The sequence below is a fragment of the Pelecanus crispus genome, chromosome 13 (assembly GCF_030463565.1).
Source record: "Pelecanus crispus isolate bPelCri1 chromosome 13, bPelCri1.pri, whole genome shotgun sequence".
Classification (NCBI taxonomy): domain Eukaryota; kingdom Metazoa; phylum Chordata; class Aves; order Pelecaniformes; family Pelecanidae; genus Pelecanus; species Pelecanus crispus.
Window position 1 is genome coordinate 15,451,252 of NC_134655.1, and position 24,571 is coordinate 15,475,822.

Sequence of the window (24,571 nt, forward strand, 5' to 3'; positions counted from 1 at the left end):
GTGAGGTTCAGGCAAAAGAGGTCTGTGAGATGGGTGGAGAGTGTATGCACCAGATGATCTCGACCTTCACCAAGTCACTTAAATCCCATTTCCAATAGCAAGCTATGCTCTTTGGAGAAAAGTCTCACTGCAAGTCATCGAGCAGCAGGTTTTCATGCTCCAAAGGCATTTGTGAAAATGGGACTTAGTCACTTCAAAGAACTGTCACAAGTGACAAGAAGAATTGGGAGCAAACCTTCAGCCTTAAATTCTGGGTTGTTGGGGTCAAATTGTAGCATGTGACCTCTAATTAAAGTCATAGCTGCCTGGGCACATCTGAGAGGAGGATTAATACCTGCCATGAGTGATTCATGTTGTTCCCCAAAGGCATGCAGCTGGGATCTGTCAGCTGGAAGGCAGGCAGTAGGCACTGCTCTGGGTCCAAGTTCTCTTGTCCTCTGGCAGGCTGAAGCCCACACCCTCAGCATTTGCTAATGCCTGTCCTGTTGTCACAGGACTTGCCTATTGCCTGTTGTCTGTGGACTATAAATATTTAACATCTGCAAAATGTTGAACTAAAAGTGTCTGTGTTTTGAACATTTGTTTTAGTGTTTGCACGCCATGGAGATCCAAGTAATGATTCAGTTTCTACCTGTAATTCTTATGCAACTATTTAGAGTCCTTACAAATGTGACCCAGGAAGATGAAGTAGCTGTCAACTGCACCATGTAAGTGTCTGGTAAACCATCCAGTTTTCTTCAGTTACAAACACAAAGCCACAAACTACAGGGCAAAGCAGGGTGTGGTCTCCCAGTGCAAGGTGCTAAGTGACAGCATTGGCTGTCCCCTGCTACTTGCTCCCATGCTGTGAAACACCAGTCGCTGTCTTCTCCTGGCACGTCTGGGTGGCATGGGGCAGCGTGGGGCCCTTGTTCTGGGAGCTGCATGGGGAAAAATGTGGTGTTCTAAAGGTACTCCTGGTTTGTTTTTCGAAAGAAAAAGGGTTTGCTGGTGGGGATGGCTCTGGGAGCCGAGCTACTGGGGTGTTGGGCACGTCCCAGCTGCAGGCAGCAGATGTGGTTTCTCCACGGGAGCGATGTCCCAGTCTCATCCCTGCACACCGGTCCCATGTGTCAGAAGTATTGCTAAAAATCCCCTGGAACTGGGTGTGCTACGCTGCAGAAGGAGCTGCTACACCCGTGTTGGCTCAGAATATACGGCCAGAAGCGGGCGGTGGTTTCTTCAGCGATGCTCTGCCGTGCCTGCAGCCCCAAGAGGGCAGCACAGACTAGGGCCTGGTCCCCGCAGAAAGTTTCTGCTGCCTGCAGGCTTGTGCAGGGCCCAAAGGGAGCAAAAGGTGCAAAAGCACCTTTCCTGCCTAGCTCTGGCCACGACACCCCTAAACTGACAGATGCATTAAAACATCCATCTTCCTCCCGTGGTTCTTCCTCCGTGAAGTGCTGCAGTACAAAGGGGGATGCTGGATGCCATTCCATGGAGATCTTCCTCTGACTTCAGGAGGTACTGTGCATCCATGTACCAAAAGCATCTCGCTCCCATGAAACCAGAGGCCAGAGGCTGAGCCATGGTCCCCCAGGGATGTGGGACCCATTGCCATCATAGTCCTGCACCACGTGGTACAGGTTGTGGGGACTTCTCCTGTGCGGAGCGCTGTGATCCCACTCTGCTTGAATCAGCAGAGGGCCAGCACAGGGGAACAAGTGACCCTGGCTAGTTGCTGGGTGACCAGCTGCCACATTCACTTCCAGAGATTTTTCCCAAAGCTTGGCCTGATGCTTTCCAGTTTGTCAGTAGCTTTCTGTTTAATGACAACTGTTTTCTCATCCAGACTTTCAGAGTGGAATTTAAAACCCGCTTTATCTGATAAATGGCTTGTAAACTCCTCCCTGTGGTTTGGCCTGTGGGGTTTGTGACAATGTGCAATAGTTTGTTGTTCCCTCTGGCTGGGACTGAATGTAAATCCCCAATGTTGGCCTGGGAAACCAGGCACTTGCTGCCTTCATCAGCCGCTTGGAGTGCTTCCAGAGGGCTGGCATGTTCTCCAGGGTCTGCCTGCCCCCAGTGAATAGTTTTAGCTATTTTCTTCAAGGCAATAGCCCAAAAATAATCCAGTGCATGTAACAAGGAGCATATTATGTAAATTCAGTAAAAAAGAGAATTAATACATTCAGGGGATGCAGGAAGGTATCAGAGTGTAACAATGATGGACAATTTTTCCCCACTTCTCAGCAGAGATTCTGTGGGGGTTTTGCATTCATTTTGCAGACTTCATGTAGTAGTATAGTTGTTCATTGTCACTTGTATTATCATTAGGAAAGGGCTCCCAGTGAGGACAGACTCAACACATAAGCTGTACAGTGTGGATAAATCCGTAGCATGTGCAGGAGGGGCAAGTGGGCTTGCTCTCCATATAGCAGGTCCGTAGATACAGCCAAAGAGAACTGGGTGCAGAGCAGATTCACTTAATATTTTTGTTTTCAACTTACCTAACACCTCAGCATTGTTCAGGTGCCTAATGCTCACTGCAAAGTGAATTTAAGTAGTGGCAGGCTTTAGTCCTGGAGTGCATGGAGGCCAAAGAATAGGATATGTCCCCCCGCAGAGAAATGCTCCACCTCACCTCCTCGTGCAGGGAGCCTTGAGCATTGAAGGCAGCTGGTCTGGGTGACACCTGGTCCAGCACCAAAGTGGAGAAGAGACTTTGGCCACCTCAGCTCTGAGTGTTCTGTCAAGGGGCTGTGGTGTGGCAAGGATGGTGCAGCCACAGGAGCTGTGGGGGTGCTAGCCTGCAAGTACTGACTCCGCAAATCAGGCTGTGCCAGCAGTGAGGCTTTTGGGGTTGAGCAGGATAGGTTGCAGATGGCATCTGCTTTTGTGAGCTGGAGGAACTTGCCCTCGCATTGCGTGCTGAACACAAACCACGTTTCTCTGCAGGGTTCTTCTGCACATCGTGTCCAAGTGCCATGAAGAAGGTCTAGACCACTACTTGCGCTCCTTTATAAAGGTCAGTCATGACACACTACTCTGCAAAACTCCCTGCTGGGAGCCAGCATGCTGCTGACGCTGTTCCTCTTGCCTCAGTACGTCTTCCGAGCTGAGAAACCCAGTGTCACACAGGCGAAGATGACCCATGAAATCCTGGTCCTTTCCATGGCCACTATCCTGAAGCAGTCAGCAGATTTTCTAGCCATCAATAAGCTACTCAAGGTGAAGTATTGGCAGTACTTGGCTGCCAAGGGTGGAAGGGAGGAAAAGGGGGTCTTGTATAAAGCCCAGCACTTTCACCCATCCAAACCCACCACAGGAGGAGCAGCTGCTTGCTTCCACGTCCTTGAGGTTCTCCCCTTAAAACAGAGATGAATTCTTGCAGGGAACCTGGCTGTGTTAAGGCTTATGGCAGGACACAGCAAAGGGCTTTTCATTTTGCCAGTTTTAGCTATTTTCTTCAAGCCACACATGAGGGCTGACGCACGGGAGGCAGCCTGAGTCTCTGCCTCTTTGGGCCTTTGCAGGGCTTACACCCCAAACTCTGCTGGCTCCTTGCAGGGTGCATTGGGGTGCAGAGGGGATGGAGCTATTCCCAGCCCAAGACTGGCAGGACTCCTCCAGGTAGCAAAGGCACCCATGCCAAGATAGCTGTGCAAGCACAGCCGTGCTTACAAAATGCCATTTGAATGTGAGCTCTCCCTCCCACACTGCTGCTTCCCCACATAGTCAAACATGTTCGATCCTGCTGAGAAAAGTAATAGTATTCTTTGTTCATTCTAGTACTCGTGGTTTTTCTTTGAAGCACTGGCAAAGTCAATGGCAATGTACTTACTGGAAGAAAACAAAATCAAGGTAAAAATAATTTGTTCGATGCTGCATTACAGAGCCATCACAAACAAACTTTCCTCCAAAAGTTTTTCTGAAAAACTATGTAACTCTATTTAAAAAAACCCGACAAGCTGAACAGCTAGCCAGATCTTTCCTGTTTTTTCCACTTTACTTTTCCCTTCTTCCCCTTTTCACTCTCGATTGTAATTTCAAAATTCCAGATCTCCTTATGGCTTGTGCAGCCTCCTTTTCTGTTACCAGCTACGGCAGTTTCAGCCAGTGCTTTCTTTGTGCCAATGTTTTATTAGGAAACAACATAGACAAATGCTAAAGGGAACTTGTGCCTGCGCTCAGTTCTCCCCAGCGCTTGCAGCACTGAGCATACGATGTGTTTTTGGTTTCAGCTGCCCAGAGGCCAGCGGTTCCCCGACTCCTACCAGCACGCCCTGCATTCCTTGCTGCTTGCCATCATTCCTCATGTCACCATTCGCTATAACGAAATCCCTGAAGAGTCCAGGAATGTCAACTTTAGCTTGGCTAACTTCCTGAAGGTCAGCAGTTTCTTTCCTTCTCCCAGGTTTTTATGAGGAAAAAAAAAATCCAATTAGAAATAAGCAGCAAGCAAACAAATGTGTTTGTATTTTATCATCTCTTTGGTTTCTTTAGAGATGAAAACTCTGGAGGGGAAAAGCTTTCCTAGGAAAGAAACTTTCTCTTTCCAAGAGAGAGACTATGATACTCTGTTATCTATATGTTATCTAGGGTTTTAAGTCATGCCTAGCACTGTTCAAAACCTGAGAGGAAATATGTGTGCTCTCATTTTAAATATTTCTGTTGTCCACTGGAGACTTAAGTGAGGTCATCCAAATAATTTCAGGGAAACAGGATCAAGTACATTTTGGAAAGTCAGCAGCAGCCTAGAGGATCAAATCTGGCTGCTGGCAGGATGGTAGTATGGAGATGATTTAGGATGATTGCTTTTATTTTTAATGATTGGTCACATGTTGCTATTTTTTCTCCAGCGTTGTTTGACCTTTATGGACAGAGGATTTGTTTTTAACTTGATAAATGATTATATTTCTGGATTCAGCCCAAAAGACCCTAAGGTAAGCAGTATGTTTCTTGAAAGGTGGTTTGCAGTTGTACATATCTACATCAGTCAAAGCTCTGTAGTGATTATTTTATACAACTCTTGGAGACCTTTTTAAACACTGTTCCTGCAGAGTCTTCTGGAGGCAGAGACCTCTTTGTCTGGGCCAAGAGCCTGTAAGCAGCTAAGCTTTAAAACAATGTAAAGAGTCAGAACTAAAGGAGAGATTGGTTAATGGTCTGGATGAAAAAGGTAAAGAAGTCTGAAGTGACAGCTTGGGGGAACAACACAAAAATTTGCCAATTATGACTGAGTTTCACCAAATGCCATTTAGATCCCCCAATCCTTGTGCAACAAACACATTGAACTGGAAGCAAATGAGTCAAACTGAAAACATAGTTTGTGTTTGTTTTTTTTCCTCAGCTGTTGGTTGAATACAAGTTTGAATTTCTTCAAACCATTTGCAATCATGAGCACTACATTCCTCTGAACTTACCAATGACCTTTTCCAAACCCAAGCTGCAAAGAGTTCAAGGTATGTCCTTTCTCAAGAGACTGGCTAGAGAGGTATAATTTATTAGTCTTGATGGCTTCTGACCAGATGGTATTTGGTTTGTAGTCAAGAAAATTTATGTCCTGGTTAGCCTGATTTACATTAACCTCAGGAAAAGATGCTGCTCTGGCAGGTTTACATCATTTTGCTCCAGAATGGTATACAATCAATCTTTTCAGTATCTCATATATTTAAGTTTGCATGGGACTAACAATATCCAAAAGAAAATGCCCCTATTTCAGTAAATACACAAATTGTGCAAGTCTAATCCTTTGTTCCCATGAGTGTCAGCATCCCCTGAGAAGTAGAGTGTCTCATCGATCAGTGCTGTAGAGAATGGAGATACAGGAGAACAGATTGAATTCACTGCTCCGCTGCCAGCTCTCTTTGTGGCCACAAGAAGGTGATTTAGGTTACCTTCTGTTGTCATTTTGAACAAGACTATAGCGGTCCACAGCTCAGTCAAGCTTGTACTCAAATCTGGGCTGAAGGCAGCCAGTGAAGAACTTGAGCCCATGCCAATCCTTAGCACATACCAAGGGCATACGTACTGTGGCACCACCGCACACCCAGGCTGCTCTCGCTATCCCACAGTGTCCTCTTTGGTCCTGATGCAGCTCACCACAGGGCAGATGGGGTTTACAAGGGGCTGAGCTGAGGCACTGTGCGAGTGTGGATGGCTGCAGCTGTGCTGCTGATGACAGCGCGGAGGCACAACACTGAGCCCAGCAGTGTGCCTCGCCGGCCTCCTAAGGTTGCTACAGACGTAGCCTCATTCTCTCTGGGTCCTGATTTCTCATCTCTGCTAGATAAATACGGTAAAGATTGCCAGGTTTGGGTGCTAATAGCCTGGAAAGATAAGTACCAGAGAGGAGAGTGAGGTTTGGGATTCCTCTGTGTGAAAACGCAGTGGATTTATTCTGATGCAGGCAAGGGGATCTTTAGTTGTGCCTCAGGGTGCAGCCATACAAATCCCAAAGTGGTTCCCTTTACATCCAGGTGGCAGAAGCAGTAGAAACTATGAAGTTTCCTTTATTTTGGTATGTTTGTGACCGATCAGAGCTTTCTGGACCAGCTGCTCATCTTACATCAGTTTGGCTACTTGCCTGGCATAGTTTAACAAAGTGCGCTGCTAGAAATGCCTGAGAAAAACATACAACCGCAGTGCCTCCCCGTTGCTTATTAGTGGCATGATAACATAAGGATGCTCTTTCTTGGTTAACATTCACCTTTGCATTTGTGATGGTTAAACTCAAAAGCTGTAAGAGCAGCTCATCTTTCCTCCTCTGTTTTACTGTGACTGGGACCTACCAGTTGAGGTTTTGAGATACGTATTTTAAAATAGTGGTAGGAATTGTCATTCATGCACATCTCTTGACAGTAGAGCAGCCTATCCCCAGGGAGCAGAAGCGCCTTGGCAGTGGTGCCTGTGCTCTGCCCGCCATGGTAGAGGCACGTAGTGATGCATCTCCATTGCAGACTTGTCTGGTTTTGTGGACAGACCTGTGATTACAGGGCACAGCGGATTCAGAGATGGGGAGGTATGATGTGCACATGACCAAGGAGATATGCTGCTGGCATGCCTCACCTCTTTATCAGCTTACTTGAATGAAGAGAGGGGATGTGCCCAGCCCCCTACTACTCTGTTTCTGGAAGAAGAAGGAATAGCCTCCAGGAAGGTGGATAAAGAGGGCTTCTGCAGCAGAAGCTGGTGCAGATGGGCCTGCAGGCAGAGCACATCCCTGTGACCACATCCTGTTGAGTTGGAGCATTGCATCTTGGAGCAGTTTCTCTGAAACATCTCAAGTAGTAAGGCTGGTTGCTGGTCTGCATCTGTGCTGCCTTGCCTGGAGGATATGTGTGTTTCATCAGCCAGAGCAAAACCCTGAGCCTGTCTGCACACCCGGCAGCACAGATTTGGTTTTGCAATCTTGTGATAGCAAAGAATCCAAGCGATTGACAGAAGCTGGGAGTTCAGCAGTAGCCTTGCAAATAATATTAAAACATGACATACTGTCCCATTTCTCCAAGATTTAAAACATTATTTATTCCTGTTTATTTTTGCTGTCTTTTTATTTGTCCCTTTTCTTTTTACACATGAATTAGATTTTTTTTCGTTTGCTGTGGAACGGTTCACTTCAGTAGGTAGGTCCAACTGGGATCACTGAATCCTCTAATGTCAAATTAAACACGCAGCTTCCAATCAATTAGCTTGCATCCAACTAATGAAATAACCATGATGTGTGACACTTAGACATTTGCTAACATGACTAACAATGAAAGCTAGATAATGCTCCAGATGATTGCTTTCTCTTTCCTCTGAATCAGACTTTCACAAACCAGTAAATGCTACTTCTGAATCAACAAACTTAAAAATATCTTTTGCAGCCACAGAGCTGTTGGAACCCTTTGGCTGGGATTTTCAAAGCTGTGTATATGCACCCTGCCTTACCACAGAAAAACTTTCACACCTGTGGGGTTTTCAAAAAAAGAAAAAAGTCTGAGCTGAGCAGACAGTATTTGTACCCTTTGGGGGAAGAATGCACAGCTTTGGGGTTATCCCTCTTGGAGGCTCGGTGCCATAACACAACAGTCAAACGGTGCCTGTTGCAGCTCTGATTAGGCACATGGGTTGCCTGACAGAGATAACGGTGTCAGGGCAAGGTCATCTGTAGCAGCCTGAGTGCACACGCACCCTGCACTGAAATCTGTGTCTCTGTTGCTTCTCTGCTGCATTATCCAGGCAAGTCAGTGAAAATGATGCTTTACCTTTGTAGCAGCTGCTCCTTTGATCACAGTATATAGCCTGAATCTATGTGAGATGCAGGGTACAAGTTAAGTTAACGAAGGTGATTAGGTACTGAGCTGCCTTTCTCCTGGCTGTCAGTGCAGCTTTGAAGGAGCTGTGTTCAATATCTGCTGGTGGGAGTCTCACAGTTTCTGGCAAGCAGCTGCGTGGAACCCTGCCCTGGCTCCCCGGTCCTTGCAGCAGGGCTGGAAAGCCCAGCTGTGTAAACTGCTGGAGGATGCAGTAGCTGTCACGTGGCACCATGTCCTTGTTTGCATCCCTCATCCCAGCAGGAGTATTTGCCTTTGCTCTCTGACCTGGCGAGAAGGCATGCAGATTTCATGGATGATGTGGAACAAGCTGCAGAGGTGGCACTGCTAGGGCTGGGTGACTGTGATAAATGCACCATCTCCACTGCCCATTACCACCCTCATAGCTGCTCTGTGGAGGTTAGCACCTCCGCTGCCTGGGTAGTTGGGGGATTTACAGGATCGCCCCCAGTCAGGAGCAAAGCAGCCCCCAGGCAGTGCCGTCTTTCCCTGTTTCATCCATCTAAGACTTTACAAATTACTCTTCGGAGTGCTAAGCTTTGCAAAGCATCACGCTGCAGAAATCTTTCATTTAGCTGGTGCTGAAACAGTGGGGGCTGAAATTAATGATTAGCCTGAACGGGAAGACGCCAAGTTCTTTGATATGACTTAACTCAGTGGTGGAGAAAACTGTAGTCAGTTCAGGCTTTATTAAAAGATCAGTGCACTGTAGGAGAGTGGGTGATGAACCCTACTCACAGACTGTTTTGGCTTACATGACCATTATGTCTTGCTCTGAACAGATCCTTGGAACAGTTCCCTTAACCATTGCCTTGCTGTTTCTTTCAGATGTAAATCTTGAATACAGTTTAACTGATGAGTATTGCAGGCATCATTTCCTGGTGGGGATGCTTCTCAGAGAAGCCTCTGTTGCCTTGCAGGACAACTACGATATCAGATATACGGCCATCTCAGTCTTAAAGAATCTTTTGATAAAGCATGCCTTCGACAACAGATACCAGCACAAGGTCAGGCATAATGTTCTTGAATTTTATGAAAAAATACGCGTCAGAGTTTTAGATCTTGCATGGTGCACTAAGGGTATTCTCTTTACTTTTTAGGGAACTGTTGTAAGTAACTGATAGTTACGGCATTACAGTAATAGCTCTGAGAAATGATCTAGGAACACAAACAATGCAGTCAGATAACCGCAGCACTCTTATTCCTGCTGAGTATTTAGCTAATAAAGCCCTGAGCCATTAAGGAACTTAAGAATGTCATTAGCCAAGAGGCTGTTCAACAAAATTAAGCAATGTCAATGTTCTTCTGGTCTTGGGCTTAAATTAATATCCTGCATTAATATACTATAATTAGGAAACAGGACTGATCTCTGTTACAAGTCAACTGCGTGTTTTACTAATTAGTGAATCAGAGGAGAGGATCTGGATTCTTATGAGATGCTGGATTTCCACTGGGTACTTCTCAGCTTTCTTCGGTCAGAGGCTCAGTGTGTGGTATTGCTGAAACAGCCTGGACATGGGCTTGTTTTCTTTCTTGATGCTGCTCCCTGCTGACCCATATGTCCTTGAAAGTGCTGAGCTACCTGTGCAGACACTACCTGTCCTTGCTCTAGGCTGAAAACATGCTTCTGTTTAGAGTTTAGCTCTTCAAATTGATCCTAGTGTGCTGCATTCCCGGTTTTTTTCTGGGAATGTGGATAGCCTCCTGGGCATGAAGGGTGGGAGAAGTGACCCGAATGTGCCCAGGGCTCCTGCCCCCTGCATGGATCCAGAGCCAGCTCCTCCCCTCTCCCTTCTCCCTGTTTGGAAGGGCTGAGCAGGAGGTGGACTTGGTTTTCTCTGCAGTGAGGATCCCCAGTGACTTGCACAGCCTGGAAACAAAACTGCAACCCGTGGTAGTTGGCAAGACTTGATATTTCAGGAGAGATTTGCCAGCTCTCTGCCAAGACTGGGTCAGAGGCAGCCTGTTTCTGCTCTTCTGAGTGCCTGAAAACCCTCACACTAATTCAGGGGCTGTTTGCCCTCTCAGCATGCAGCACTCTTCCTGCCTCCTCAAAAAACCCACCTGTCTTAAAATTGTCCCACTGGATTTTTGTACATGTGTTGTGTTCCAGGCTGCATGACCAGGAAACTGCCTGGAGCCAGGGCAGGATGCTCAGTTGGTGTTCCAAGATGGGAGCAAAAAAATCACATCACGGGTAGGACAGGCTGAGCATGGCAGGGTATGTTGCTGCAGTCTCGCTCTGGCCCCAGAAACCCCGGCTCCATCAATGGCCGAGAGAGGGTTTTCTCAACCCGTGGGCATTTTCAAGATTTCTTTTCTCTTTTGTCATACTGAATCAGAAGAAAAAAATCAGAGTCTTGTATCAGTCAAAATGTGCCATTCAATTTGCAAGCCTTAAATTTCTTGTCTTTTTAACCTTTCTGTCAAGTCCAGAATAATACATTTTTAACAAAACAGAATTGGATGTAGGAGAGCCCTGCATTTAGAAAATGTCAACCAGACCATTTTTGATCTGTATCACTTAATTCAAATTAATCTGTTCCTACAAACTGTTTTAACTAGGAGCATTTGCTATGGAGAATTCCTGACTGGAAGCAATAGCCAGCACCAGGCGAGGAGCAAATGTTTTTATTTCATTACTCCTGGGTGTGGCACTTGAAAATCAAGCCATGTGAGTGAAGTGCCAGTTAAAGAGTTAGGAAATCTGGGATTTAGTTTGTCACACATCCTATATGACTAGGAATGTTATTCAGCCCCAAAATCCATGAGTGCCCCAAGCTCACTGCTGGAAGGGTAATACCTGCCTGGTAGCTCTGGAAGTGGAGATGAGAAGCCAAACCAACCCATGTCCTCAGACACCATATACAGTGTGTCTGAATATATATATATGTGTGTGTGTGTATATGTGTTTTGGCTCAAGTGTTTCCCTTTTTCACTCCATTGAAAGCCTGAGCTCTTACCTAAATTTTTCTTCCTGTCTTTTTTCAGAACCAGCAGGCAAAAATAGCCCAGCTCTACCTGCCACTGTTCGGGCTGCTCCTGGAGAACCTCCAGCGAGTGGCCAGCCGTGAGGCGCTCTACTCCTGCACGGCCGCCTCCAGCCCTGTGAGTAAAGCTCAGCAATGCCTCTTTGCCCTCCTCCTTGGTCCCTCTCTCCCCGCACACCCCCTGTGCGACTTCCAGTGCCTGCAGCCAGGATCAGCTTTAGAAATGTTTGGTTTTCTTCTCCCCACAGCCCTGTAATGTGGTTGTTTCTTTTAATTTGGCTTTTCCTGTGACTGTTCTGTCTGTAGCACTGCGTACAATGTCCCTGCCCTTTTGCTTGCTATCGTTTAACATGTTTCTTTACATGTGTAGTGCTGTGAGGTGAGGTAAGTCCCTCCAAGTGCAATGAGTTGCAACAGGACTCAGCCTCAGACTCCAGCAGCTGTTCTAGGGAATTACCCATCTGCCTGAGGGTTGTGTGTGGTTCCCAGGCAGGCTTAGCCTTGCAGACTAGACTTTCCTCCTTGTTCGGGGCAAAACAACAATAACAACAAAAGACATTTGAGAAAAACAATTCAAAATTTCAACTCAAATGATGAAAAAGAAAAGAGAAAAAACTGCTATGACTTACTTTAATATGTTCTGCTATTCTTTGTACTCCTACCCAAGTCATTTATCTCCTTGTTATGGAAGTAAGGAAATAGATTTTTTTTTTTTTTTTATCTGCGTTTTAAAAGCTGCTCTAATTTGCCTTTGTTTTATTTCATTATTCTCTTCTATAAGATAATAGGTATTATCTTCCATTGGTCACAAAAACCTTACATTGCTTTACAGGCATCCAGGGATGAATTCATATGCAGTTTTGCGTCCCCCTCAAATAGATCCAGCCTGATTGCAGACAAAGATCCAGGTAAATTAATTTTTCTAAACTTCAACTTTCCCATTTATTTTGAACACAACTATTACCAGCCCCAAAAACCCAAAACCCATTACCCAAAACCTGAAATAGTCATCTGCCAAAACACTTCTCAGAGTTTGTATGCTTTTCCCTGGATGTAGTGTCACCCCAACTGTCCTTTCCAGATTAATCAGCTTTCAATATGGGGCTTTGGCAAGCCCCATCTGTGCTGTCTGAATTGCATCCTCCACTCACTGTCTGTGATGCGCTGAGGAGTGCCGGTGCAAAGGGGTTAATTGTGGGGTTTGGGTTTTTTTCAGCCTGCGGAGCAGCACTTCCAAATGGCCATGCAATAAAGCGAGAGGACTCGAAAGGATCCCTGAACTCAGAGGGGGCAACAGGTTCCCCGGATCAGAGTGAAAATGTAACGTAACTGGGGTTAGAAAGAACGGTGCTCACTGTACCAGTCTGTGGGCCGTGTTAAATAAGGGGAGGGAAAAGGAGTTCCCTGTCGTAACGCTCTCAAAAGCCAGCTTATAAATATCTCTGTTTGGAAACAAACAGATTCATGTTTAACAGAGGAGGTCAGACTCATGGGTCTGGTATGCTTTCCCTCTTCAAACGTCTCTAAGCCAAAAATATATCTGTTGACAAATTATTTATCAAAGATGAAAGGCAAAACCCGTAGGGAAAATCTGTGTTCCCATGGTGCATTTATCCATACTCAGATGTGCTCCCTGTGCGTGGATAGGGCTGAGTCCGGCCAGTGCCCAAGTGAATGGTGCTGGGGACTGCATTCCACATACAGCTGGGAGGCAAAGTGCCGTGACATGAGATTGCCAGTGACTGCTGACTTAAGAGAAGATGAGGTATTTGTAGGAAAATCAGCACAGGCTAATAAACACACCCCCAAACTTGAGAAGGTGACCACGGTCACACCACAAAGAGCTCTGACCCCACTATTCAGACAAGGTGCTAACTCTTTGTTGGCAGATTGCACACATGGATATCAGGTATTTGTGCAATCCAGCCCCTGGTTTTCCTCAAGGCGCTTTCCAGATGTCTTGGGTTGGCGTGAATCATTGATGCATCTTTAAAAACTTTGGCCCTTACAACAAGCAAGGCAAAGATTGTCTGGGCTCCTGCTGGCTGTGTCCTGACATGCTTAGGAGAGGTGGGGCCTTTCAAGCTCTCCCACGTGAATCATGAAGCCTCAAGACCAAGTATAGCCAAACACTTGACTATCAAACTGTTTGTATTCAGCAAAGCTCTGAGCATACACTTCAACCCTGCTGGTTTGCAGAAAGTGTTACTGCTTGCAGCTCAGCTCTTCCCCACGGCTAGACATCCTCTTCTGTGTCCTTGAAGGTACATTTTTCAGAGTCATTGAAAACAGCTTTTCTGTTCGGGAATGCAATATCCACAAACCCATGTAAAAGCGATGCCCCATGGAGGAGCACGGCTTTAACGCTGCTCTACAGAGGTAGACATGTTGCTTATCCCCTGTTCCCCTGGAGTGAATTGTGTGCTGACTTGATAGTGTGGCATGGTCAACAGCTAAGTTCTGGCTATAGCACTGTATCTCCAACTCTAAACTGAATGTTTAATTCTGTTTTATTATGACTCACATCCACAGCTTGTCCCAGAATAAACAACAAATACAATTTGTGGATCGCTCTCCAAACATGTGAGGCACAGCTTTAAGAGAAGCATCCTGCTTAGAGCTTAATTGTATCCATTTGTCGGAGGATACAGCTAGGGCAAGCACAGAGAATGCAGAAAAAATTGGTAAAGCTTTAGAAGTCGTGTTTCCCATCACACAATGCCTAAGCCTTTCCCACACAGATTGACTCACCAGCAGGATTGCACTTATCTTTGTCTAAGTCACTAAGAAGGAGGAGATACAAGAGACACTTCCAAGAATCAGTTATTTTCTTAAGTTGAAATTTCCTGGTTTTTTAATAACTGACATTTTGTTTTGAGGTATACATTTTTAGCAGAAAGTTAGATTCTTGCTTTAAACTGTAACAGCTAATGAACTATTTTGTTTGACAAGAACTGACTTCAAAAATGTCCAGGAGCTTACACACTGCAGAGAGCAGGGGAAGTGAAAGCAGGGCTGCTGTGCGTTTTGCTGGCTAAGCCATCATTCTCTGCGCAGACATTTTTTCTCTGGGCAGAGAAGCGTTCAGCCACATGTCCAGGATTTCCAGATTGCTCATCACTGGGTGGGCAGCAACCCCAAAAGGATGAGATGTCTCCAAAGCATGGTGCTGTGGGGTGCACATGTAGAGGGACAGAAGGAATGCTGGCACAGCTGGTATGTGCTGGGTTTGCTGTGCCCACGCTGTGCAGCATCTGGCCCCACGCTCCGTTCCGGCACAGCCCAGGCACCCGGGGCCATTGGCCTCTGCATCACATCTGTGTCCCATTAGATCCGCAGAAGCTCCACGAGGAGCAGCGTGTCACACTGCAGCCGGCTGGACCAGTTTGAGATCCGGACACTCCTGATGTGCTACCTCTACATTGTGAAAATGATCTCTGAAGGTTGGTGGCTCTTGCTCACTGTGGGGCAGCCAGAAAGACAAGAGACTATCACCAGCAGTTTTGGTCTCTAAGGTCCCCCTTTAATTCTTTTTAAATCTCAGTGCACTGGTTTTCTTTTTCTTTCAGATACTCTTTTAGCTTACTGGAACAAATTCTCCCCCCAAGAGCTGATCAATGTCCTTGTGCTTCTGGAGTGAGTATCATGAGGCTGCAATTCAAACACTGCGCCTTTGTGCAGGCAGTGTTGGCCAAGAAGAAGACATGAGTGCGCTGTGCCTCGCAGGGTGCGCACGGTCCTGTGCAGCACTGGAGGTGTCTGGCCAGGTTGTAATGAAATGCTCTTCCTCCGTCTGAGGAGAAACAGGTGCATATCGAGGGAGCGCAGTGAAGCGGTGGCGCGCTGTGCTTGGTCTGGGCTGCGCGGAGGGTGTCCCACCACCCACGGGTGAGCAGGGCTTACAGCACAGCCTCCCACTGTAACCAGCACAACCTCCGCTTTGCAGCAGGCTTGGTGGAACAGATGGGTGAGGAGACAGGGATGTGCCATAGGGTTTGGAAACCGAGGGTGTGAGGTCAAATGACTCGTAAATACGGACCCAAACCCTCACACAGAGGAGTGTGTCTGCAGACAAGGGCAGAGTAGATTTTAAAGGTTCTGGATCATTCCTGATCTGCAGCATCTGTAACAGATACATATTTTGTTTTCTTTCTAGGGTGTGTTTGTTTCACTTCAGATATGTGGGGAAGAGAAATATTGCCAGGTACTGTATTCTTCCATCCAGGGCCAGGGTGAGGGGCCTGTCCCCTTGCTCCCTGCTGCAGCCAAGGCAGGAAGGGAGCATGCATACCCATGCTGGGCAAACCCAAGCAGGCAGGAAGCCTGCGGGGCTGGGACTCTGCTCAGCACCATGCCGTGAGCAGAGTCCCCTCATCTTAGCACCCTGCCCCTTCCCTCCCCTCCAGCTCCTGCATGAGACCCCCAGGCCCAGGCGTTCCTGGCTGCCCGCGCAGGTTGGCAGTGTCCCCCGCAGTCGGCTGCAGGTGAGACACGAGTCGCAGCTGCATCTCTGCTCCCTGAGCAGCAGCGCTGCTGTTTCATTAGCTCTAGGGCCATCTGACACAGGCGAGACCAGGATAGCCTGGTCAGTCCCACTGGGATTGTCCAGGATAAACCAGATTAGTGCATTGGAGGGAGGCCAGGTCTCCATCCTGGTGCCTCATGTAATCCTGTAGTGGTGTGGCTACTGTTGCTCGTCCAAACCCACAGTCTCCACTTCCCCTTGCAGGGTGCACGACGCCTGGTTATCCAAGCACACGGGAGCCGATAGGAAATCCCAGACGATGCCAGCGCTCCGCAGCAGAGCTGGGGGGATGCAGGTGCGGCTGCAGCATCTGGGCAGCTTGGACACCTCCTTCACGCTCAACCACAGTATGTACAGCAGAGCAAGATGGGGCTGTGGAATATTAGCCTGCTGAAAACTGCATGTAGCCATTTTCCACTTGCTGCTTGCTGCTTCAGGCTATTCAAACTCTGCAGAATTACAGCGGTGGCTTCTCCCTGCAACATTCCTAGATTGGTGTGGGTGACATTTAAACCAGCCCCTTAAAAATTACCCCTGGGACTTAGGACTTGTGTGGTTTTTTGCTCTTGCCTGTCTTGGCTCAGCTCCTTGGCTGAGTGTGTGTGCAGGCGATGCCTTGGTTTGAGTAGTGAGCAGGGCAGGCAGGAGAGCTGCCCTGTGCAAAGACGTGGGCCAGGATCTGCTCTAAGCCTCTCCACATGGGTGAGTTTTTCCCCATTGAAGCAACTTGCCATTTCCCCTCTGCGGATACAACTTGGACACCTTGTTCTCTGTCTGGCTTTAAAGACAGTGAGATTAAGGGGAAATAACTGACATTGGTTTTCTCAGTTGGCATCAGGCTGAGACAGCTTCTCTGAATGGAGCTGGCAAATTCAGCATCTTGCTACTTTTATCTCATCTCCCAAACCCAGTGTAGTGCAAGGGGAGAACCTTATCAACATCAGCATTTAGATCTTGTGGGAGCCGGAGTGTCGAACGCTGTTTCCTCCTGATTTGCTTTCCGTCCACAGGTGCAGGCACCTCAGAAGCAGATATCGTGCACCAGGCGTTACTGGAGGGCAATATTGCCACTGAAGTGTGCCTGACAGTCCTGGACACCATCTCTTTTTTCACTCAGAGTTTCAAGGTCAGCATTGAAATCTACATTGTAGAAAAGTGTGCTGTATTTCTGTATGCGTGTTGATTTTGGTGATCCATTCTCCTAGAGTGGCAGATTATGGAAGGCTTTACAAAAGGAAATAATTTGCAGCTTGTTTATTTTCCTACATGCTGAGTGTTTCACGAAATCTCAGCATAATTATCTACTTATGCAATTTTGCAATTTCTTCAAAACTGTGAGACTAGAGAAAATTACATGGACATTATACCATTAAGTGTAGGCATTACAAAAATAGAATAAGAGGAAATGTACATCATACAGAAAGGAGGGACTAGAGGAAAGGGAAATGAAGGTCTAGCATTCTTAGAACAGTCATTATTTTCTACCATAAATTCCCTAGAAGCGAGGCCCAGATTTCTTTGAATCGCTGTACATGAATATCTCTGGGGCTGAGGCATTCCAACTGTGGTTACCAGTTCAGATAGGACCAGTACCACTGGTAGAAGTCTTCTCCTCCATACAGTGATTCACACTCCTGGCAGCCATTGCCATCTACAAGAATCAAAGCCCCAGGCTGGCAGCAAAATACTGAAATACTGTTCCAGAAAAGCTGTTCCTCAAAGCATGGCTGGAGGAATCCTGCTTGTAACAATGTGTCTTGCATAATGCCACAAGAACAAGTCCGGATTTCAGAGTAAGCACAATGAAGATTTGCTTTTTAGATGTATTGAACAACGTGAAGAGAAAGGTCATTATGGCCTCTTTGTTGTTACAGAGCAAAAAAGCTATCCTGGTGCATGTGTTAAATTACTCCTTAGAAGTCTGGCAACAGCAGAACGATTTAGATGCAAGAATTAAAACTTGCTTGACTTTCTCAGTTGCTTCTTTTTTAATATGGCTGAACCACAAAACAATGTGATTTTCAAACCACAGGATAGACTGGATTCCCTTCCGCTTTAATGGACTTCTGCTTTGCTTTTACAGTCATACGTTGTTACTGCAGAGAAGTGTGCTCTATACTGCAGTAAAAGTGCTGATGCTGTTCTTACTGATGGAGTAAATTAGTTCAGTTTAAAAGTATGGATCCTAAACTTACCCTGCTACAAGATGCGTATAGGATGTCAAAAGGCAAATCTGAGCCAGCCCAAGGATTGCTTAGGCTGGCAGTGAGATAGGGACTATTGATCTCCTGTCGATATGGGACATCCACATCCTTGCTGGGTGGCCACGATGCACCGGACTTCCTGCACAGTGGCTGCAAGGATGACAGCAGGCTCAGGCAAGATAGCTCTGACACCAAACGGTATTAATCCTCTCCAAGTAATTCCATTTTACCATATCTTCAGAAGGTGCAAACTGTCAAAACTTTGCAGGAGACAAGGGAAGTGTACTGACTTACTATAGCTACAAATCTGTCCAGTGAAAAGATGTGATAGTCTTTTTTTTTCTCTCTCTCTCTCTTTTGGGCTGCAAATGAAACACTTGTCAAGACAAATAAAAAGAAATGGAAAAAACAGTGTGATCATTATGTTGGTAACAGCCTGTTTTATTTAAAATAACTCTAGGCAACCAGTGAAAGTTGTACAGATTATTGAGTTAGGTTTTGGAATTAGTGATGCAAAAGTGATAAAATATTTTTGGTTTATTTTCTGCTATAAAAATAGCCTCTGACCAACTAGTGTAAGTTTGTACTCGTCACATTTGTTGGTAATATTTTTACTGAAGGTCCTGTTCTTTATCTGGTTAAGAATTGATGTAATTAATTATGCAAAATTATGTCTGTCATTTCCCGCTTCAGGCACAACACTTCTGCAAAATAAATTCTCTCGTTGCTTTCCAGACCCAGCTTTTAAGCAATGATGGCCACAATCCGCTCATGAAGAAGGTTTTTGATATTCATCTGGCTTTTCTCAAAAATGGGCAGTCAGAAGCAGCTCTTAAGCATGTGTTCGCCTCTCTGAGAGCTTTCATTAGCAAGGTATGTAAAACATGACTCCAGAGGTGCAGGAGAATTTATATAGGTATGACAGAAAAGACCAGTATGCTTCAACTCCAGTTAAACTGATATTTTGTGCTGTTTGGAGATGTTTTAGAAAACAACTTCTTCACTGATTTAAAAACCAGACCAGGTTAAGTTACCTATTTCAACAATTATTTATTATTTTTGGATATCAGGAAACGAAAGGAGAAATCATGAGGAATTCCCTCACTTGCCTTGGTCACAAAACTGCTGTTAAAGATCAGAATCTGTTCGACCAAAAGCTGGTGCTTCTTGAATCTTTGCCCCAAACTGTCAATATTGCTGACAGTGCTATTGGTTGAATAATACTTGTACTGACAAGCTGCTCTTCTCCCACTGCATTTGAAAGAGGGTAGCACTTGCTGAACTTTCTTTCTACACTTTTCTGAGCCCTGGTATGCAACGAGGCTGTTTAATCCCCTGAGCTCAAGCAGTGTCAAAGCTACAGCTAACCATCTAAGAGCAGTGACAGATGCTATTGCTGACATTTCCCTTCATGCTTGTCAAAACCTGCCACTTCTCATAAGTACGTTTTTGAGACCAGATGTACATGTAAACTCCGTTCCTTCCAAATGGAGTCATAAAATCATAAATTCAAAATGAATTAAAACCTCTCAAATCACTTGAATGCAACACTTCATTAATAAGGTCAATCCACGTGGCGTGAGATGCAGCCTGGCAGAGCGCAGTATGTGAATGATGTGCAGTGAATTGTACTTCCAAAGGAGGTCTTGCACTAGTTGCTGAGCAAAGTTTGATTAAAGCAAGAGACTGCTAAACTGTTTTTCAAAGGTGGAAAAAGTCTGTGCTATGTACATTTTACTATAACCCCACAGCAAAGCTAAGAGCTCATATGAGTGTGTCTAGGGCTGAATTTTGGTTTGTCCTAGGCAAACACATGAGAAGCAGTTGCAGAAGTCTTGCTAGCTAACTAGCTGGCTCCAGACAGCGTGATGTCCTATGAGATGTTTTTCCGTGGGGCTTCTTAAAGCCTGCTAGATTGGCAGCTGGCACTGGCAGGAATCACTCAGTTTTGTTACAGGGTCCAATAAATGTTTATTGCTTTACCTTTCTTTTGAGTTTTCTGCTTGCCTGTGATCTGCTTAGCCTTGAGATCCATCCTGCTGCAGATCTGCACACACCCACTCAGACACAGTCTCTCTGCAAGTCTCTTCCCCTTACTAGTCGGAAGCTTGTTTACCAGAAATAGTTGGTTTGTGTCTATAGCAAACGAGAGACCTTCTTTGCCTCCCTGGCAAATTTTCTGTGGTTGTTTAAATGCGAAGCCAAACCTGCACACCTGCTCAATTTGATCTCACCATCAGCCTTCAAAACCTGGAGCCCTTCAGGGGTTCCACACTCGCTTTCCAAAATGCTGATTACACCACAGGCTGCTGCAAGGACGGGCAGTAGGGTCGTTTTCTCAGATTTATGCCAGACTGAATCCACCCTGAATTTGGCATCATGGGCCTTCAAAGATATGAAAGATTGATTTCAGTTATTTTCTCACATTTCCCCTATGACAGGACACAGTGTTGCTTCTGTAAAAGTAAGATACGAGCTCAGCAGATGGTATCTATAAGGAAGTGTTTTCTTTGCCAACTCCATAACCACGAGTTCCAAACTTCCTTTTAAGTCCTCTGAAGGGCTTTTCTGAGGCCCAAAGTGACAATGAAATAGCCGGGGGGGGTCACTGCATTTCATGACAAATGCAAGGATGGCATGTTTTCCTGGAAGTTTGTTTTAAAATATGAAAGCTGCCCTGCTTTGTTTTGGGTTGCATATCACTATTAGCTATAAATTAGTGTTAACTTCAAGAAAACTAAAAGTTGAGTTATATCTTTGACACAGCTAGAATATGGCCTTCTGTAGCTAATAATTACAATGAAGAGAATCCCCCTCTTATTTAGGGTCATGGCAAATGGTTGCTGAAGGGTAAAAAACTCCTGAGATTTATTCTGCATCTCAAAATCTGTCTTAAAAATAGCTTGCTTTCTGCATTAAATCTCGTTACTTTACAAGCAAAAGACTTAAAAAAAAAAAAAAGTCGCAAGAAAGCAAAGAACAAACAAGTTCTATAATTGTTTGCATATTTGGTTTTGGTTTTAGAATTAATTGTGCTTGCATTCATGTCTGCTGGGAATTTGGGAAGAAAGCTGCCTCTGTTTTACCAGCTGGGAAGAAGCAACAAAAGCTAGATTGCTCTTGTTTTATACTCTAGGTTTTCTTAACAACTAAATCTTTCTTTTCAGAGTATCACTTACAGATAAATACATATATACGTGTTTGGGAATGGTCTTGAAATTAAAGGTTATGAAGGAAAACATGCACCAAGGAGGGGGCTGAGGCAATTTGCCCTGCATTAAAGAGCAGCTCAAACATGTGGATGTGACAGCGATGGAAACCCCATGTAGCTGCCCTGTAGCGTGCCTGCCTGTCCCTCGGTGCATTGACACTAGCAGGGCACATTACAGGCATCACAAATCCCAGGCCCTGAAGGACTACGGCAGCAGAGCCTTCCCGCAACAGCTGATTTGGGAAGCTTTTCCTTGTCTGTTAGCAATTCCCCCTGACCATGTCAAGCTGTGCTTTCCCTCCCTATTAGTGCTCTCAGGATGGAGCATCGTTACAGCCTCCCATGCAGTGGTGAAGGGCACTTGGCCCGTCCTGGATGCCGCTGTGGCTGCCCTGCCCTCACATCCTTTTGTGCCAAGGCCTCTCTGGGAACGGCTCGCTGTGTTGACTCCTGCTCTGGCCCTTCGTATTAGGGCTGGATCAGAAATGTGCTCCTCCAGCACACGCAGAGTCATCACCACACATGCTGTTTCACAGCTCTTCCCAGCGCAGGGTTCTGCTGCTAGCTGGAGAGCCGCAGGCAGCACCTGGCCAGATCTCCAGCAGGCACACACCCTTGGGTCTGCTGCCCCAAACCTGGCACCAGGAGCAATTGCATCTGCTTGGGCTTGGTCTCCAGAAGGAGCTGCACAGGGACGCAGGTTCCCTATGAACAGGTTTTCCTCCAGAGCTGGTGCAGTGTGGAGGGGAGTGCACAGGGAGGGATCTTGGGCTTCTTCTGTAGCAGATTCCCAGGCAAAGTTTTTCTCCCTAGCGTTGCGTTGGAAATGTCTGAAAAGCCTCTGCAGGCAAGCAGTGGTCCCTGCTGAGAGGAAGGGCCAGCCGTATCTTCTTGGGTGCCCGTGTGCTGCCTGTGCATGCCCAATTGCACATCACTGTGGCCAGCTCTGGGCTAAACCCAGTTCTGAGTGTGACCCCATCCCTATGGGAGAAGGATTGCATTACAACAGGCTGCAGTTACTTAATAGCTCCTTTCCCGAGTGCACACATGATCGTCTTGGCTCTATGTTACTATGATGTTTATTTGCTGCTTTTCTTTCTCCCATTTTTTTTCTGAAAATATCTTTGGCCAGAGGCAGTGAAGACCAAGTATTTGGTCAGTGTCTTCATTCTGCCTTGTAACCTGTGTGGCTCAAGTGTAATCCCAACAGTGTAGTCTTGCTAGCCACAGCTCCTAGATTCCTGGTTTGAGACCCTTTCACCAGCACGCCATGGTGGTGGCCACAGCAGTACCTAAAAGCTTTTCTGAATCGTATATACTTAATGCAAGGAGTAGAGGGCCATGGTAACAGCTCCAGGCTCTGACTTGGAGGATGTGAATGAATACACTGACAGTATTTACTGTCATCTCCCATGGGGAGAAGGTAGTGGGGCAGATAGATGAGGACCATTGGGTCTTGAATGAACTGAGCACATCCTTCCTCTGAACAGATAAAAAACATGATTGTCTCTGTTGCCTCTTTGTGCCAGGATATTCCCTGGGGCTGGTCCCCAGCTGCAGCAGAGGGAGCAGAGTGCCGCAGCGCCATGTCCAAACAGCCTCCGCTCCCTCCGGGAGGTGTTGGCATCACTCCTCTCCAGTCAGGTCCCTGCGGTGGCTGCGGAGGTGGCTGCATGCCAGCACAAAACCCTTCCTCGTTCTGCTTCCCTGTGCCCAGTCCACTGCGGCCAAGGTGGAAGGAAGCTGAGAGCGGTGCCCCCTCCCCGCCAGCCACCACTCCTGACCGCAGCCAGATGGATGCGCGCTGGCGGTCCCCGCTCCGGGGAGCCCTGCACAGAGGCTGCTGCCTGCTGGGGCAGGGCACTGCTGCAGCCGTCTGCTTTTCAGGCATGGCTGAGTTTGCCCCTGCAGATGTGCTTGGAAGTAGGTGTTTGGTAAGGTGATAGCCATGCTACGGCAGGTCGGGGTGCTGGTCTTCCCCATCTGCTTTTCTTCACCCTGCTGCAAATCTCTGAGCCCTGTTGCTAACCAAGGTAGCTCACGCTGCTGTTTGGCTTGATTCTGCTGCTCCCTGGGGCTGGCTCCGTCTGGGGAGCCAGGGCAGGTCACTGTGCATTTTAGGCTCTCGGGGCAAGCAAGTCTCTTGTTTGCATTCCTGAGGGCAAGCACAACAGCTTTTTTGGGGGGACGTGTAGAAGTAGCTGTGCAAGCATCACAGGTCGTGTTTCCTAGTAAGGTTAGACTTCTGGGTGGGCTCCGGCGGATTTTCTGATGTCCCAGATGGCAGCCTTGGGTGGGAATGTCCATGGGACCTCTCCTCTCTGCCCTGCTGCTGGTATTTATGGCTTATGTAAGAACATAAAAATTCTCTCTGTCCAGTTTGATGAGAATTTGCCAATGAATCCAAAAGTTGTTGGGGGAGGGGATAGATGGATGTACACAAGCACATCCCCAAAAAGTGCGGGAGCAAAGTTCACATTGCTCTAGGAAGCGTGGTTAAAAATAGGCCCCGAATTCATTCCCACAAATACTTTCAGGCTCAGAACTCTGGCAGAAGTTTTATTGAGGCTGTCCAGGCTGGAGCCCAGTGTGTTGCCCCATGACCCTGCCCATCTGAGCCCTGTAGGGGTAATTTAGTGGCATATTTTCTAATATTTGCTGTGCCTTTTGTGAAGTTTCCCTCAGCATTTTTCAAGGGAAGGGTGAACATGTGCGCTGCCCTCTGCTATGAGATCCTGAAGTGTTGCACTTCCAAGGTGTCCTCCACAAGGAACGAAGCCTCGGCTCTTCTGTATCTCCTGATGAGAAATAACTTTGAGTTCACCAAAAGGAGAACGTTTCTGAGAACACATCTTCAGGTCAGTGACTGGGGAAAAGCTAGAGAGCACGACGCCTCAGATTTAATGAACAGATATATCAATATAACTATGTCACCTCATATCTGCAGAGGATCTTGCCCTTGTTATATGGACACAAATCCTCTTGATTTCCAGGCTTTGCCTAATTCTTGTTTCCAGTGATTGGCCCAGGGCCCTTTGGGTAAAATACACTGCTATCAAGTACTCTAAGCTGTTGAGTTTTTGGAACCAGAGACACAAGACACATCCCTGCCTCAGAGGCTGGCTGGGATGGGATGGAAAGGAGAGCAAGAAGAGCTGCCTTTGAGGCAGGAGAAGGGATTTTCCTGGAGCTGCTTTTGCAGCATTGTTTTTTTGAAGCAAATTTAGATACCTAGTGGGGCAGATGAATACTGTCTGGGTTGTAATGAATCATGGAAGAAGGTAACTGATGTACAAACAGGGATTTATATTACGGTTGTTATATTCTTAATTCTGTGAACTCGC

General features: G+C 46.5%; 1 protein-coding gene across 3 annotated transcripts in view; it reads left to right on the plus strand.

The window, feature by feature from the left end:
• DOCK11 (dedicator of cytokinesis 11) overlaps positions 1-24,571 on the plus strand; it is an 85,453-nt gene that overhangs the window by 44,582 nt on the left and 16,300 nt on the right. The window contains exons 24-42 of one of the 3 annotated variants that reach the window (XM_075720727.1): positions 589-707; positions 2,935-3,004; positions 3,082-3,207; positions 3,769-3,840; positions 4,221-4,367; positions 4,839-4,922; positions 5,330-5,441; positions 9,126-9,304; positions 11,289-11,405; positions 12,120-12,195; positions 12,504-12,607; positions 14,619-14,730; positions 14,857-14,923; positions 15,444-15,491; positions 15,694-15,771; positions 16,017-16,159; positions 16,823-16,938; positions 18,752-18,889; positions 23,903-24,085. In XM_075720727.1, the coding sequence (XP_075576842.1) occupies positions 589-707; positions 2,935-3,004; positions 3,082-3,207; positions 3,769-3,840; positions 4,221-4,367; positions 4,839-4,922; positions 5,330-5,441; positions 9,126-9,304; positions 11,289-11,405; positions 12,120-12,195; positions 12,504-12,607; positions 14,619-14,730; positions 14,857-14,923; positions 15,444-15,491; positions 15,694-15,771; positions 16,017-16,159; positions 16,823-16,938; positions 18,752-18,889; positions 23,903-24,085 (2,091 nt within the window). The remainder of the gene's footprint in view (positions 1-588; positions 708-2,934; positions 3,005-3,081; positions 3,208-3,768; positions 3,841-4,220; positions 4,368-4,838; positions 4,923-5,329; positions 5,442-9,125; positions 9,305-11,288; positions 11,406-12,119; positions 12,196-12,503; positions 12,608-14,618; positions 14,731-14,856; positions 14,924-15,443; positions 15,492-15,693; positions 15,772-16,016; positions 16,160-16,822; positions 16,939-18,751; positions 18,890-23,902; positions 24,086-24,571) is intronic. The other 2 variants (XM_075720728.1, XM_075720729.1) reach the window with 2 other exon arrangements.